The 12,105-nt window shown below is 43.6% G+C and overlaps 1 protein-coding gene across 2 annotated transcripts in view; it reads left to right on the forward strand.

Moving 5' to 3' along the window:
• Window positions 1-12,105, forward strand: part of MICAL3 (microtubule associated monooxygenase, calponin and LIM domain containing 3) — a 231,435-nt gene that overhangs the window by 143,799 nt on the left and 75,531 nt on the right. For both annotated transcript variants that reach the window (XM_054987717.1, XM_054987716.1), the window contains one exon: window positions 11,170-11,365. In XM_054987717.1, coding sequence (XP_054843692.1) covers window positions 11,170-11,365 — 196 coding nt within the window. The remainder of the gene's footprint in view (window positions 1-11,169; window positions 11,366-12,105) is intronic.

Genomic DNA, 12,105 nt, shown 5'->3' on the forward strand with positions numbered 1-12,105 from the left:
TGTTTAAGGTGGGGACCACAGCAGGGAAAGTACATGCATGGGCAGCTGTTGATTCTTAACCAGGCCTGCAAGGGTCAACTGAACGCCAGAGAAAGTAGGGAGTATAATGTCCACCTTCCTTATGAGCATCGCTTCCATCTTCTCTGTTTCAATTTGTTCATTTTCAGCTGTCAGGGAGCAGCCTAAGACCTCTATTACATCCCCAGGGGATTTGGATAGCAAGATACAGAGCTAGGTATCATCCACGTATTGGTGACATTCAATTCCATAGCTACTAATGGTTCCTTGTAAACAGGGCTTTTTTTCAGTGGGAATGCAGTGGAACGGAGTTCCGGCACCTCTTGAAAATGGTCACATGGCCGGTGGCCCCACCCCCTGATCTCCAGACAGAGGGGAGTTTAGATTGCCCTCCGCGCCTTGTGGCGCGGAGGGCAATCTAAACTCCCCTCTGTCTGGAGATCAAGGGGTGGGGCCACCGGCCATGTGACCATTTTCACCGTGGGTGATTTAAACTTTAAAAAACTCCCCCCTTGTTCCAGCTGACCCAAAGTGATGTCATTGTGCAGTCCTGAGTTCCACCACCTCCTTTCCCAGAAAAAAAGCCCTGCTTGTAAAAAGCTTTCAAAAGAGGTTGAATAACATGGGAGATAAAATTGCACCCTGTGGAATCGTGCACGATAATTCTCACCCTGAAGATAGCTGGTCTCCAGTCACAACCCTTTTGAATCTATTCCATGGGGAATGATTTAAACCAGTCCAAGGCACATTCCCTGATACCTGTTTCTGCCTCTAAATGCCTTGCAGGAGATAGTAGGAGGAAGGGGAATATAGGCCAGGGTAGATGCTGGGCAGCTAGCCATATAGCGTCTTCCTTCATCCTGTGAAATGAGCCTTGCGCAGGACAGGCTGTGAGGGCTGGGGAACAGGATGACGCAAAAGGGGGGAGATTCCCAAGTACCATGATGCATGGATTTCTAAACCTCTGAAGCCAGGACCTAGAATCTGAGATTTTCAGCTGCCAGCAGGACTAGCTTCTAAAATTCTGAATCCCCCCCTATAGATCACCTTTTTATACTTAGGTTTTAATTCACCTTCCTTAAGCTTGGCACTAATGTGCAAATACACTTTGAAACATCAAAAATAAATTGTTAAACAGGGAGTAGGAACCACACCTGCAAAAAAAAGAAATCGAAGACATTGACAAATGTGATATTGGCTTCTACATTTCAACATGAAACTTTATGGACTTCATTCCCGCCCCCCCCCCCCAGTCCTAATGGAGTTCAGAAGGAACATTCCTGCTTCTAAGAAGGAGGGCTAAACTGCGTGACTTGAAATGTTTATTCTCTTGCAACTCCTTCTCACGCTTGACAATTCTTCCATAACTGCCCAAACCATTGTTGTCCTATCAGAGTTGTCTCTTTGCTCCTTCTCTCAGCTGGGAGAGGGGGGGATATGATGCAAGGCAACTCTCCCGAGTGCTACCCCCAGCCTGCCAGAGCCCAAGCACCCATTTCTGTGGCTGTGTGGCCTCACTGTACACAAGCAACTCATTGCATGGAAAAGCTGTTCAGACATGCAGTCCCTACTTGCATGTCCAGAAGTAACACAGAGCAGAAAATTATTTACCATATCGGCATTGCATCTAGGTAAGACTTGCTGCCTTCCACATTTTCATTTAAGCTCTAAAACATGGGCATGCATCTAAAAGCATTTATTTGCAACATTTTTCTCTCTCCCAAGTGTTTAGAGCAGCAGTTTAAGCTCAAAACAGCCCTGTGTCTTTTAAGCAGAGAGGATGCATTTGTCCAAAGCCACTCTTTGAATTTTGTAGCTGAATGAGAGTTTGAAACTGGGTGGTATATAGAGCAGCAGTCTTTTAACATGTCAGTATTAAAATCCACACCTTTAAAGTCAACTGGCAGGGTGAGACCTTTTTAATATTTAACTGTATATCTTATTTATTTAAACGTTTCTATGTCACTTTGCTCCACATGTGAGGACCCAAAACTGCTTACTCCATCATTTCCCCCTCCCCTCTTACAACAACCCTGTGAAATAGGTCAGGTTGAGAGTGTGTTGATGGGCCCAGAGTCACTCCGCAAGCTTTCATGGCAGAGTGAAGATTCAGATCTGGGTCTCCTAGATCCTAGTCTGTCCCTCTACCCACTGCATCACACTGGCTCTAATATCTATTGTCTCCCCACCACCATTTCCATTTTTAAAACTTAATATAAAACTGGTGTGCCAATTTTTTTTTAAAAAAACACAGTTTTAAGTTACAACCTCTCAGATGAAAACCAGTGATACAGAGCTAGGTGTCAAAAGCTGCTTAAGTGGTTAACTTGGGAAGGCTGTTGATGGACAGACTTGATCCAAATTTGTTTGCAAATCCAAAGGCTGGGTACACCAGAGGTTGGAGCAGAATCTCATCAGCAATTCCTAATATATACACCTTGTCCTGGGGTAAGGGATCATGTAAACCAAGGTGGACAGCTTTTTGTATAGAGCACAGGAGTTTTTTCAAGTGTTCTTGCGTAGGAGAGATTGAATCATGGCAGCAAGGCCTACTCCAATTTACATGAATTCATTAGACTGTATGTTGTATATATGCAGAGGTCTTTCTCTGTGCAGTTGTGGTCCATCAAGAGGCAGAGTGCCCAGAGCCACCCATAGAATCACAGAGTTGGAAGGGGCCATACAGACCATCTAGTCCAACCTCCTGCCCAGTGCAGGATCAGCCTAAAGCATCTCTGACAAATATTCATCCAGCCTCTTCTTGAAAACTGTCAGTGAAGGGGAGCTCACCACCACCTCCCTAGGCAGCTGATTCCACTTTTGAACTACTCTGACCGTGAAAAAGTTCTTCTTAATATCCAGCCGGTACCTTTGTGCATGTAATTTAAGCCCATTGTTTCGGGTCCTACCCTCTGCTGTCAACTGGAACAGCTCTTTGCCCTCCTCCAAAGGACAGCCTTTCAAATACTTAAAGAGAGCAATCATGTCCCCCCTCAGTCTCCTCCAAACTAAACATTCCCAAGGCCCTCAGCCTTTCCTCGTAGGGCTCAGTCTCCAGACCCCTGATCATCCTCGTCGCTCTCCTCTGCACCCTCTCGATTTTGTCGAGAGGGTGTATGAACATGGACGGTGTGCCCAAAGTCCAGTGAATGCTTTGGATGAATGAAGGCTGGTATAGAACGTGCCATTACAAATCCCACTTTCTGCCTTCCCACATGCATTCATTTGCCCCTTATGAATGTCTGATAGATCTCAATTTTTTGTCTTTTCAGTTCCTGAATTCTGTGCCTTCCCATCTTTGGGTACCCTGATTTAACATTCCTTTATGTAGTACCTCATCAGCTTTTCCCTTGGTAGGGCTTTGATGCATTTTTCATATCACAAGATGGTAAAACTGTCCTGTCAAATAAAGCTGTGTTAATTTTTGTGGAATTGAAGAACATCATTTAAATTTCTGCTCACTGGAGTTGTGTACATGGGCATTTTACTTGGCTGCGATGTGCTCAAAAAGTACAAGGTGTTCTTCACTTCTCTCAGCTTTTAAAATATTTCCTCTGATTATTCTAGTCAATTAAGGGGTCTGGAAGCTTCTCTAAACACTTCTGATATAAATACAGCTGGTGATGTTTTGTTTGGAAGTTTCCCAAAGCTGTGGAGTTAAATTTTACACCTGTTGAAGCCAATGACGTGGCTGGAATGGTGTGGAGATGGCTAAGGACATATGTTACCGCCTTATATGGAATCAAACAATTGGTCCCTTTAAGTCAATATCATGTATTCTGGGTGGCAGCTGTTCTTCAGGGCCTTGAGTGCAAATTTTCCAGCCCTGCTGCCTGAGAGAGAACCTGGGGCTTGGTTCATGCAAGGCACTTACCTTGCTGCTGAGATACAGCCCCTCCTGGCTCAGTCACGGTTTTATTTTTTTCCCCTAGCATTGACGTAAATAGTTCCATCACTCGCAAGGCAACTCGCCCTTTCTACCTTGAACTCACAGGAATGCTGTGAAGTCTTTTTTCCCCTTGTGTCACTCGGCTCATCAAGGTGGGAAGTTGACAAATGCGTAAGCCACTTATGGAGATGTATTTTGAGAGGTAGGAAGAATCAATGTGTGGTTTAGTGGTTGGAGTGTTGTACTAGGATCTGGGAGAAGCAGGTGGAATCCCATTCTGCCATGGAAGCTTGCTGGGTGACCTTGGGCTCGTCGCACACTCTCAGTTTAACCTACCCGACAGAGCTGTTCTGGGAATAAAATGAAAGAGAGGGGGAACTGTGTAAGCCACCTTGGGTGGGGTATAAATAAGGCAAATAAATGTCTTTAGCTTATGATTACAGCCACCGATGATTCTCCAAGGGGTAAAAGTATATTTAAGGTAGCTGAAGTTCTTTTCCCCTACAGCACTTTCTCATAGACTTCCATGAATTCTGCTCTCTAGGCAAATAGCAAAATAGTGGTTTAGAACAGAATATAACGTCCTGAATATCTTAGCTTTCACTTTCACCAAAACATAATCAACTCAAATTGAGTGGGAACTCAGAAGTGTGTATGGACAAGAATTTATAGTGATATGGGTGGCTTTAGCCTCTCTTATAGCACAAATGATCTAGTTTGGTGTAGTGGTTAAGAGCAGCGGGACTCTAATCTGGAGAGCCAGGTTTGATTCCCCACTCCTCCATTTGAAGCCAGCAGGGTGACCTTGGGTCAGTCACAACTCTCTCAGCCTCACCCACCTCACAGGGGGATTGTCATGAGGATAATAAATAACACACTTTGTAAACCTCTCTGAATGGGCGTTAATTTGTCCTGAAGGATGGCTGTAAATTGAATGTTATTATAAATAGAACTAATTCTGCAAAAGAAACCAACGTTTGCAAATACAAGTCGCATAACTACACAGGCTACAGAATTCCTAACTTGTTTGGGGTGTCGGGAGGTGGAGTTCTGTAAGATTGTGGTAGTTATGGCACTGAACTGAAAAAAAAAATCATTGTAAGCACTCAGCTCTGCAGTCAGAAAAAGCCTCTTGCTAGTTCTCCTCTCCCAAGACAAGATGTCTGCAACCCCGCTGAAGAATTCATCCACTGCCCATCTTGCTGCTTTGTGGCTAGTTTTGTGGCAGAGCCAAGGCCGTGAATGGGAAGAGCTTACAAGGACAGTTAGCTTTATAATTCAGAGGCTAGTTTCTTGGAGAATTTGCTTTGCTGGCCTATAGACTGGGCAAGATGGCTATGGCTTGGGATTTTCACTGTTCTTTCAGCGTGCCAGATCCTCAGAATCTATGTTAGTGACTCAGCTTTGAACCTGAAAGTCTTTGGTTCCGTACCTCACCTCTGCCATGAACTTACTAGATGGCCTTGAGCAAGTCCATGTTTTCTGGGCTGTTGACTTGCTCTTAGGGTTGCCAACTTCCGGGTGGGGCCTGGAGATCTCCTGGGATTATAACTCATCTGCCCGCTACAGGAATCAGTTCCCTTGGAGGAAATGGCTGCTTTGGAACGTGGACTCCATGGCATTCTACCCTACTAATATACTTCCTCTCCCCAAATTCAGTCCTTCCCAGGTTCCATTCCCAAATCTCCAGAAATTTCCCAACCTCAGATTGCCACCCCTACTTTCTTTGTTATCTGCCATATAGGAATACATAGATGCAGAGAAGTTAGCCGTGTTAGTCTGTGGTAGCAAAATCAAAAAGAGTCCAGTAGCACCTTTAAGACTAACCAATTTTATTTTAGCATAAGCTTTCGAGAATCAAGTTCTCTTCGTCAGATGCCTGATGAATGCCAGTCTCTGTATCAGGCATCTGACGAAGAGAACTTGATTCTCGAAAGCTTATGCTAAAATAAAATTGGTTAGTCTTAAAGGTGCTACTGGACTCTTTTTGATAGGAATACATAGTGCTAGTGAAGTTGGCAGGATTGTTGTATGGATTACAGAGATGAGATCCAGAGTGTTTTGTATTCTGATTTGATTTGATTTGATTTATTTATACACTGTGTGCCTCCCCAAAGCAGCTTACACAGTTCTCATCTCCTCCATTTTATTCTCACAACAACCCTGAAAGGTAGGTTGTACAAATGAGCTCACTGAACAGCTAGCTCACTCCAACTGTGAGTTGATTTCATTTCTTTGAACAAACTGGCACAAACTGCTTTTGCAATACGCCTCATTCCCAAAATGAGTGGTTTGTGCAGCATAGAGCTGCCGTCTTGAAAATGAACAGAAGGTTCTTGTGGATCAACTGAACTAGTTGCACATTTTGTGAGACCTTGGCCAAAGCACGCAAGGTGCCTTCAAAGCCACAGAGAACAATATCATTGCCTGTTAATATCATGCAGAGTTTCAGGCGGCCTGATCCATGAACCTTGTAAGAAGAAAAGCTGCTGCTAGCTAACTTTTCTAACCTTACTACAAGAATAGTTTCAAAGGAAGCTGCCATCCAGACCTGGATCCTAATGTGTTCTGTGAAGCTTGTACTGGAGTAGGACAATGACTTTGAAAAGGGGAGGAGTGTCCGTCAAGGAGTCACCCTTGTATCTTCAATTTTTTAAAAAAACAAATCACCGAAAAGGAGATTATTTTGGAAATATCACACACGGGAAAAATCAAAAAGCATGACAAATGCAGTGCTGTTATCTCGACCCTAACATTCCTTTTATCAAGAAGTTGGATCTCTGAAATAAGTAATCCCACCCCCCCCCACCACTCCCCTGCTGGTCAGCTTTCCCATAACAGCAAAGCGGGCAGCCCACTTAGGGGGGGGAAGCTTGCTTTTGGTGATCTGTGCACTCCTTGCAGCCTGTTTCCAAAATTCAGAACTGTTGAGTCAAGGACTAGAATACTTTCCTATTTAAGGATGCTTATTTTCCACAACTAGACTTTTCAATCACAGGGTTTAGACTCTTCCTCTGTGAAGTAGTTGCTGAAGCAGGATGCTAGAACTCTGGAAGCATGTGGAGTTCTGGTGTGACGCCTAATGGTTGGCTTTTATATTAAGAACTGAAATAAACTTGTAAGCGCCTTGGAGCACAAGTAGTAACTGTACAACTGCAAATACTTTTTCATATACTTTTCTAAGTACCCGGCAGGTTTTTTGTGTGTGCTCTCACAACAGTCCTGTTACGAGATCACTGTTGGACCTAATGTTGCCACCTCCAACATGGAAAATTCCTAGAGATTTGGGGTTGAGGCCTCCAAAGGGTGAGGTCTGAGAAGAGGAAGAACATCAGCCAGGGTATTATGTCCTTGATTCTAACCTCCGAAGTAGCCATTTTCTCCAAGGGAACTGATCTTGGTCATTTCCAGGAGCTCACGAGGCCCCACCTGGAGGCTGACAACCTACCCATTTTACAGATGGGGACCTAAAGCTGGGAGGGAATTGCCCAAAGTCACAAAAGTGAGTCTCTTTTAGTCATGGATGGCCTTATGGTGAATGTAGAGCATTGGTCTATTTTGCCTGGTACTTACTCTCACTGGCAGTAGTTGTCTGAGCTCTTGAGCAGAGGTCTTTCCCTGTTCCCACTGATCCTTTTAAATAGAGATCCTGGGACACTTCCAAATGCAAAGCATATGCGCATCCAATGAGCCTTGGCCCCTTCCCTATGCCTGTTTTTGTAATGTAAAGGTTGTTATTTTTAATGCATAATATCAGGGCTTTTTTCTGGGAAAAGAGGTGGTGGAACTCAGTGATGGAACTCAGGACTGCACAATGATATCACTTTGGGTCAGCTGGAACAAGGGTGGAGCTTTTTGAAGTTTAAATCGCCCTTGGCAAAAATGATCACATGGCCGGTGGACCCCCTGATCTCCAGACAGAGGGGAGTTTAGATTGTCCTCTGCACTGCTCGGCATGGAGGGCGGTCTAAACTCCCCTCTGTCTGGAAATCAGGGTAGGCCCACTGGCCATGTGACCATTTTCAAGAGGTGCTGGAACTCTGTTCCACCGTGTTCCTGCTGAAAAAAAGTCCTGCATAATATACCTTCTAACAGCCATTCCTGCCTATGCATGTTATAGTGGTTTGAGTCCTGTCTGAGTGATTGGTATCAGAGAGTGATTCTGGGGGAACTCCTGCTCTGCCCCTTGGCTGTTAGCCTATGGAGTCCTGCAGGGCTCAATTTTATTTCCCATGCTGTTTATTGTTTACATGAAACCATTGGGAGAGGTTATCAGGAGGTTTGGGCTGCAGTGTCACCAATATGCAGATGATACCTAGTTCTGCCTTTCTTTTCCATCTAATTCCGAGGATGCTGTTGATATTCTGTACCAATGCTAAGGGTCATTAATGGGCTGGATGAGGGTGAACAAGCTGAAGCTTAATGTTCTCAAGACAGGTTTTCTGGGTTAGTAGAAAGGCTGACGAGCAACATAAAAATTTTCCTGTCTTCTATGAGGTTACTCTCCTCTTGAAAAATCAGGTTCACCACTTAGGAGTACTGCTTGACACAGCAGTCACCTTAGAAAACCAGGTTGCTGTATTGACTTGGAATGCTTTTGCCCAATTTCAGCTGGTGCATCAGCTGTGCCCATTCCTGGCTCAATCAGATCTAACCACGGTGCCTTAGTTACATCTCGACTGGGCTACTGCAAGGCGCTCTACTTGGGGCTACCCCTGAAGAGTGTCTGGAAGCTGCAGTTAGTGCAAAACGCTGCATGTGGCTAGACTGCAGGTTGGGACCAGCGGTCAGGAGCATGTGACCCTGGGAGCATGCAACCCCAATATTACAGCAGCTAGTTGCAAATCTGCTCCGGAGTCCAAGTCAAGATGTTGGTTCTCAGCTTTAAAGCTCTACATGGCTTGGGACTGGCGTATCTGAAGGATCATCTTCTTTCATGTGTTCCTGCTCAGGAATTAAGATTACAGGGAGCGGCTGTACTGACATCAACCAAAGAAGCTCATTCGGTGGGTACATGGCAGAGCCTTTGCAGTGGCAGCCCTACGATTATGGAACAAGCTCCCCAAGGAAGTGTCCCTGGCCCCTTCACCCAATCCTCAGGAGGCACCTGAAGACAGTTTTATTTAGAACTGCATTCAATTAATTTTACTATTTATTAATAGTTTTATACAGTGGTTTTAAAATGAGGTTTTAATGTATTTGTATGTCTGCTGTAAGCTGCTTTGCATGCCATAAGGTAGAAAGACAACTAACAAATGTTTTAAATAAATAAATTCCTCCTCCTCCGTGTCCCTGAACAGAGGAGAGCAGGAAGGGAAAAAACGAAAGAAAATAAAAGTTGAATAAACCAAAAGAGGGGGGAAGGGGGAGGTGAATCTTATGCAAACAGATAAAATAAGTTTTATATCAAGTTTTACAGAGCTCTAAAAATTCATCCCTTTCTATCTTATTTTTTCAACCACAAATACCTTTGTTGAATTTCTGCATGAGTTCTAAAATAAATGTAAATCTCAACCTTGTATAATTTGCTTTTACTGTAATAGAGGTTCACTTAATAATTCCCAGCATGATTTAAAAAAAAAAATTTACTGCAGTAAATGCATATCCTGCTAACGCTGCTGCTTTGATGTGTGCTTGAAACAAGAGGACTTCACCGTTGTGCATTTAAGGGCACGGCTGAGGCTACAGCAGTTAACAAAATTGCTTCTTAATCATGCTTTGCACCTACAGGGCCTGCCTGCTCTTTATAACGAGCTCTCAGGATTTTATTACTAGAAACACAGAATGAGCCAATACAATAGTGGGAAAAAACAGGGGCTTGTTAAAACCTAGAAATTTGCTAGGAATTTGAACTCTGTGACATTGCAGCGTTTTTAAAAAAAACCAAGTAGGTAAATGCTTAGGAAAGGGAGATTCTTGCTATTCTTCTGAATCCTCTCATAGGGTTTTCCATAATCCAAAGTTCATTTTGCTTTTTCTGTCAGCCCAGGACGACAGCGTCATTCCAGGACAGGTCCCCTTGTGCTTGTATCCTCGGAGTTGGCGTTTGTTTCACAGATGACAACATTAGCTTCTGGCCGAGTCTGTCATCTCATTGTTTTTAAATTAAATATATTGATATGAATATGATTCAGTCCCTTCTACAAAATGTAGCCTTCAGTCTGGCTTACAAAATCCATTAAAAACAACCACCGTAAAAACTGAGACAAAATCCATGACGAATGAGCCAGCAATTAAAAGCACTTTAAGTAAATATTCATACAGCCCAAGATATAATGCAACTGACTAAAACGGCAATAATCAGTCATTCCCCAAATTAGCAAAAAATGGCAGCCGCCAAAAGCTTGGGTTAATAGGGTGAGATTTGCCTGGCACCTCAGAGATAGCCAAGATGGTGCGTGGCGAGTGCCATCTAGGGAGGGAGTTCTACAGTTGGGTGCAGTCACAGAACGGATTTTATTTTTAATAACCTACTTCCCAAACCTCCAAAGGCGAGAACACTTGGGAAAGGGCCCCTATGGAAAAAGTCAGCAGGCAGCGAGATTTGGGTCAGAGAAAGTGATTGTTTGTTCAATCAATCAATCAATCAATCAATCAATCAATCAATCAATCAATCAATCAATCAATCACCTTTAATGGCATACAAAAAGTGATTGTTCGGGCATCCTGGTGCTGGATAGTTTAGTTAGGATCCGAACATGATACAGTGAACTGCCTTGTTTTATTTACATGGTAGGTAATGCTTTTGCATGCAGAAAGATGCTTCTAGCAAGTAGAAAACTGGTGTAGCAGGGTGAGACATTCTACCCCACCCTATTCTGGCTGTGTAAGTTTTCTACATGCAGAGAGCATTTTATTGAAGGGAACCATGATTTCCTTCTGGTGACAGTGTAGAGTCTTATTCTGTCTCAGGACTTAACCACCATACAGTGCTGGCTGTGTATATCTGAGACTGAGCTCTTCAGCTACTTTCGATTTGAATCTCAAGGAGGCGTGTTTTTTTTAAAGTGTGTATTTGAAGATCTGTTTCAATTTCTACAGAACAGCACTCCTTTCCTTAGAAATTGCTTTCCAAATCCTGCTTTTGATAGCAGCTTCACAATATCCAGTCACATATGCTCTTTTGGAGTAGGGAACCAAATGTAGTACCATTCTTGGAAATGTGTTTGGAGTGCTGATATTTACTCCAACACTTCCTTGCAAATTTTGCAGATTAGATGAATGCTTGTAACTCCCCACCTCTGTTAATTCTCTTCCTTCAGCTCCCAATGTTAACGGCCTAGAGGAACCCAGTCTTGCCAAGCGGGTGCGCGGCACACCAGAGCGGATTGAATTGGAGAATTATCGGCTCTCGGTACAGCGGGAAGAAGATCTAGAAGAAGTTCCCGAAGAGACACTGGCAGAGCACAATCTCAGCAGTGTGTTAGACAAAGGAACAGAAGAGGATGTACCCAGCAGGTTGCTTTACTTTGTTTAGCTTCCCAACCGCCCATTGAACTTGGTCCGTTGTGCCTCTGTGTTTCCTACAGCAGACACTAAATCAAAGGAAACTAAAAATTCTAATTTGCAAAATATCTGTTACTATGGCATAGAGCTCTGTGATCTATCATGCAAAGCCATGTAATGGGAAGAAATAGGATCGTCCTGTTTCTCTACCACCACTACCAAGCTTCAGAGAGGATCCCATGAGCAATAGTCTTTACTTTTCTCCCAGTTGTGAATTTGACCTCTGTTTGACCTCTGTGGGGTAAAACAGTATTCCCTACTGTCGGTGGTGCCTGTGCCACCATTTTATGCCTATTTAACCTATAGGAGTCATTGAGAGGTGAACTTTTCCACTGTCTGCATAGTCCCTGGTTATGTATTCAGCCACTCTCGTGCAAGGGAAAGCCACTGAAGTCAGGAACTGGCTTATATTAGGAGCTCTTCAGAGATGGGCATTTACTGTATCAAAATTTAGGACTCTTAAGGTTTAAAAGACATATTAAGAGCAAGTTCATGATTCTTTCCTCTTTTTTAAGCCAAACAGACCCATGTGTGAACTGGAGCAGGCTGTGATGGAGAGGAAAAAACGACATGCACACAGAGAGGCAGTTAATGCTTTCCACAAGTCCTTTCTCTGCTCAAAATCACTCTCCTCAAACTGCTTCTTCATTCAAAGGATGTGAGAAAATGCAGGGAGTGTTAAATTGTGCTCC

This window comes from Eublepharis macularius, chromosome 9 (assembly GCF_028583425.1).
Source record: "Eublepharis macularius isolate TG4126 chromosome 9, MPM_Emac_v1.0, whole genome shotgun sequence".
In the NCBI taxonomy this organism is placed as follows: Eukaryota; Metazoa; Chordata; class Lepidosauria; order Squamata; family Eublepharidae; genus Eublepharis; species Eublepharis macularius.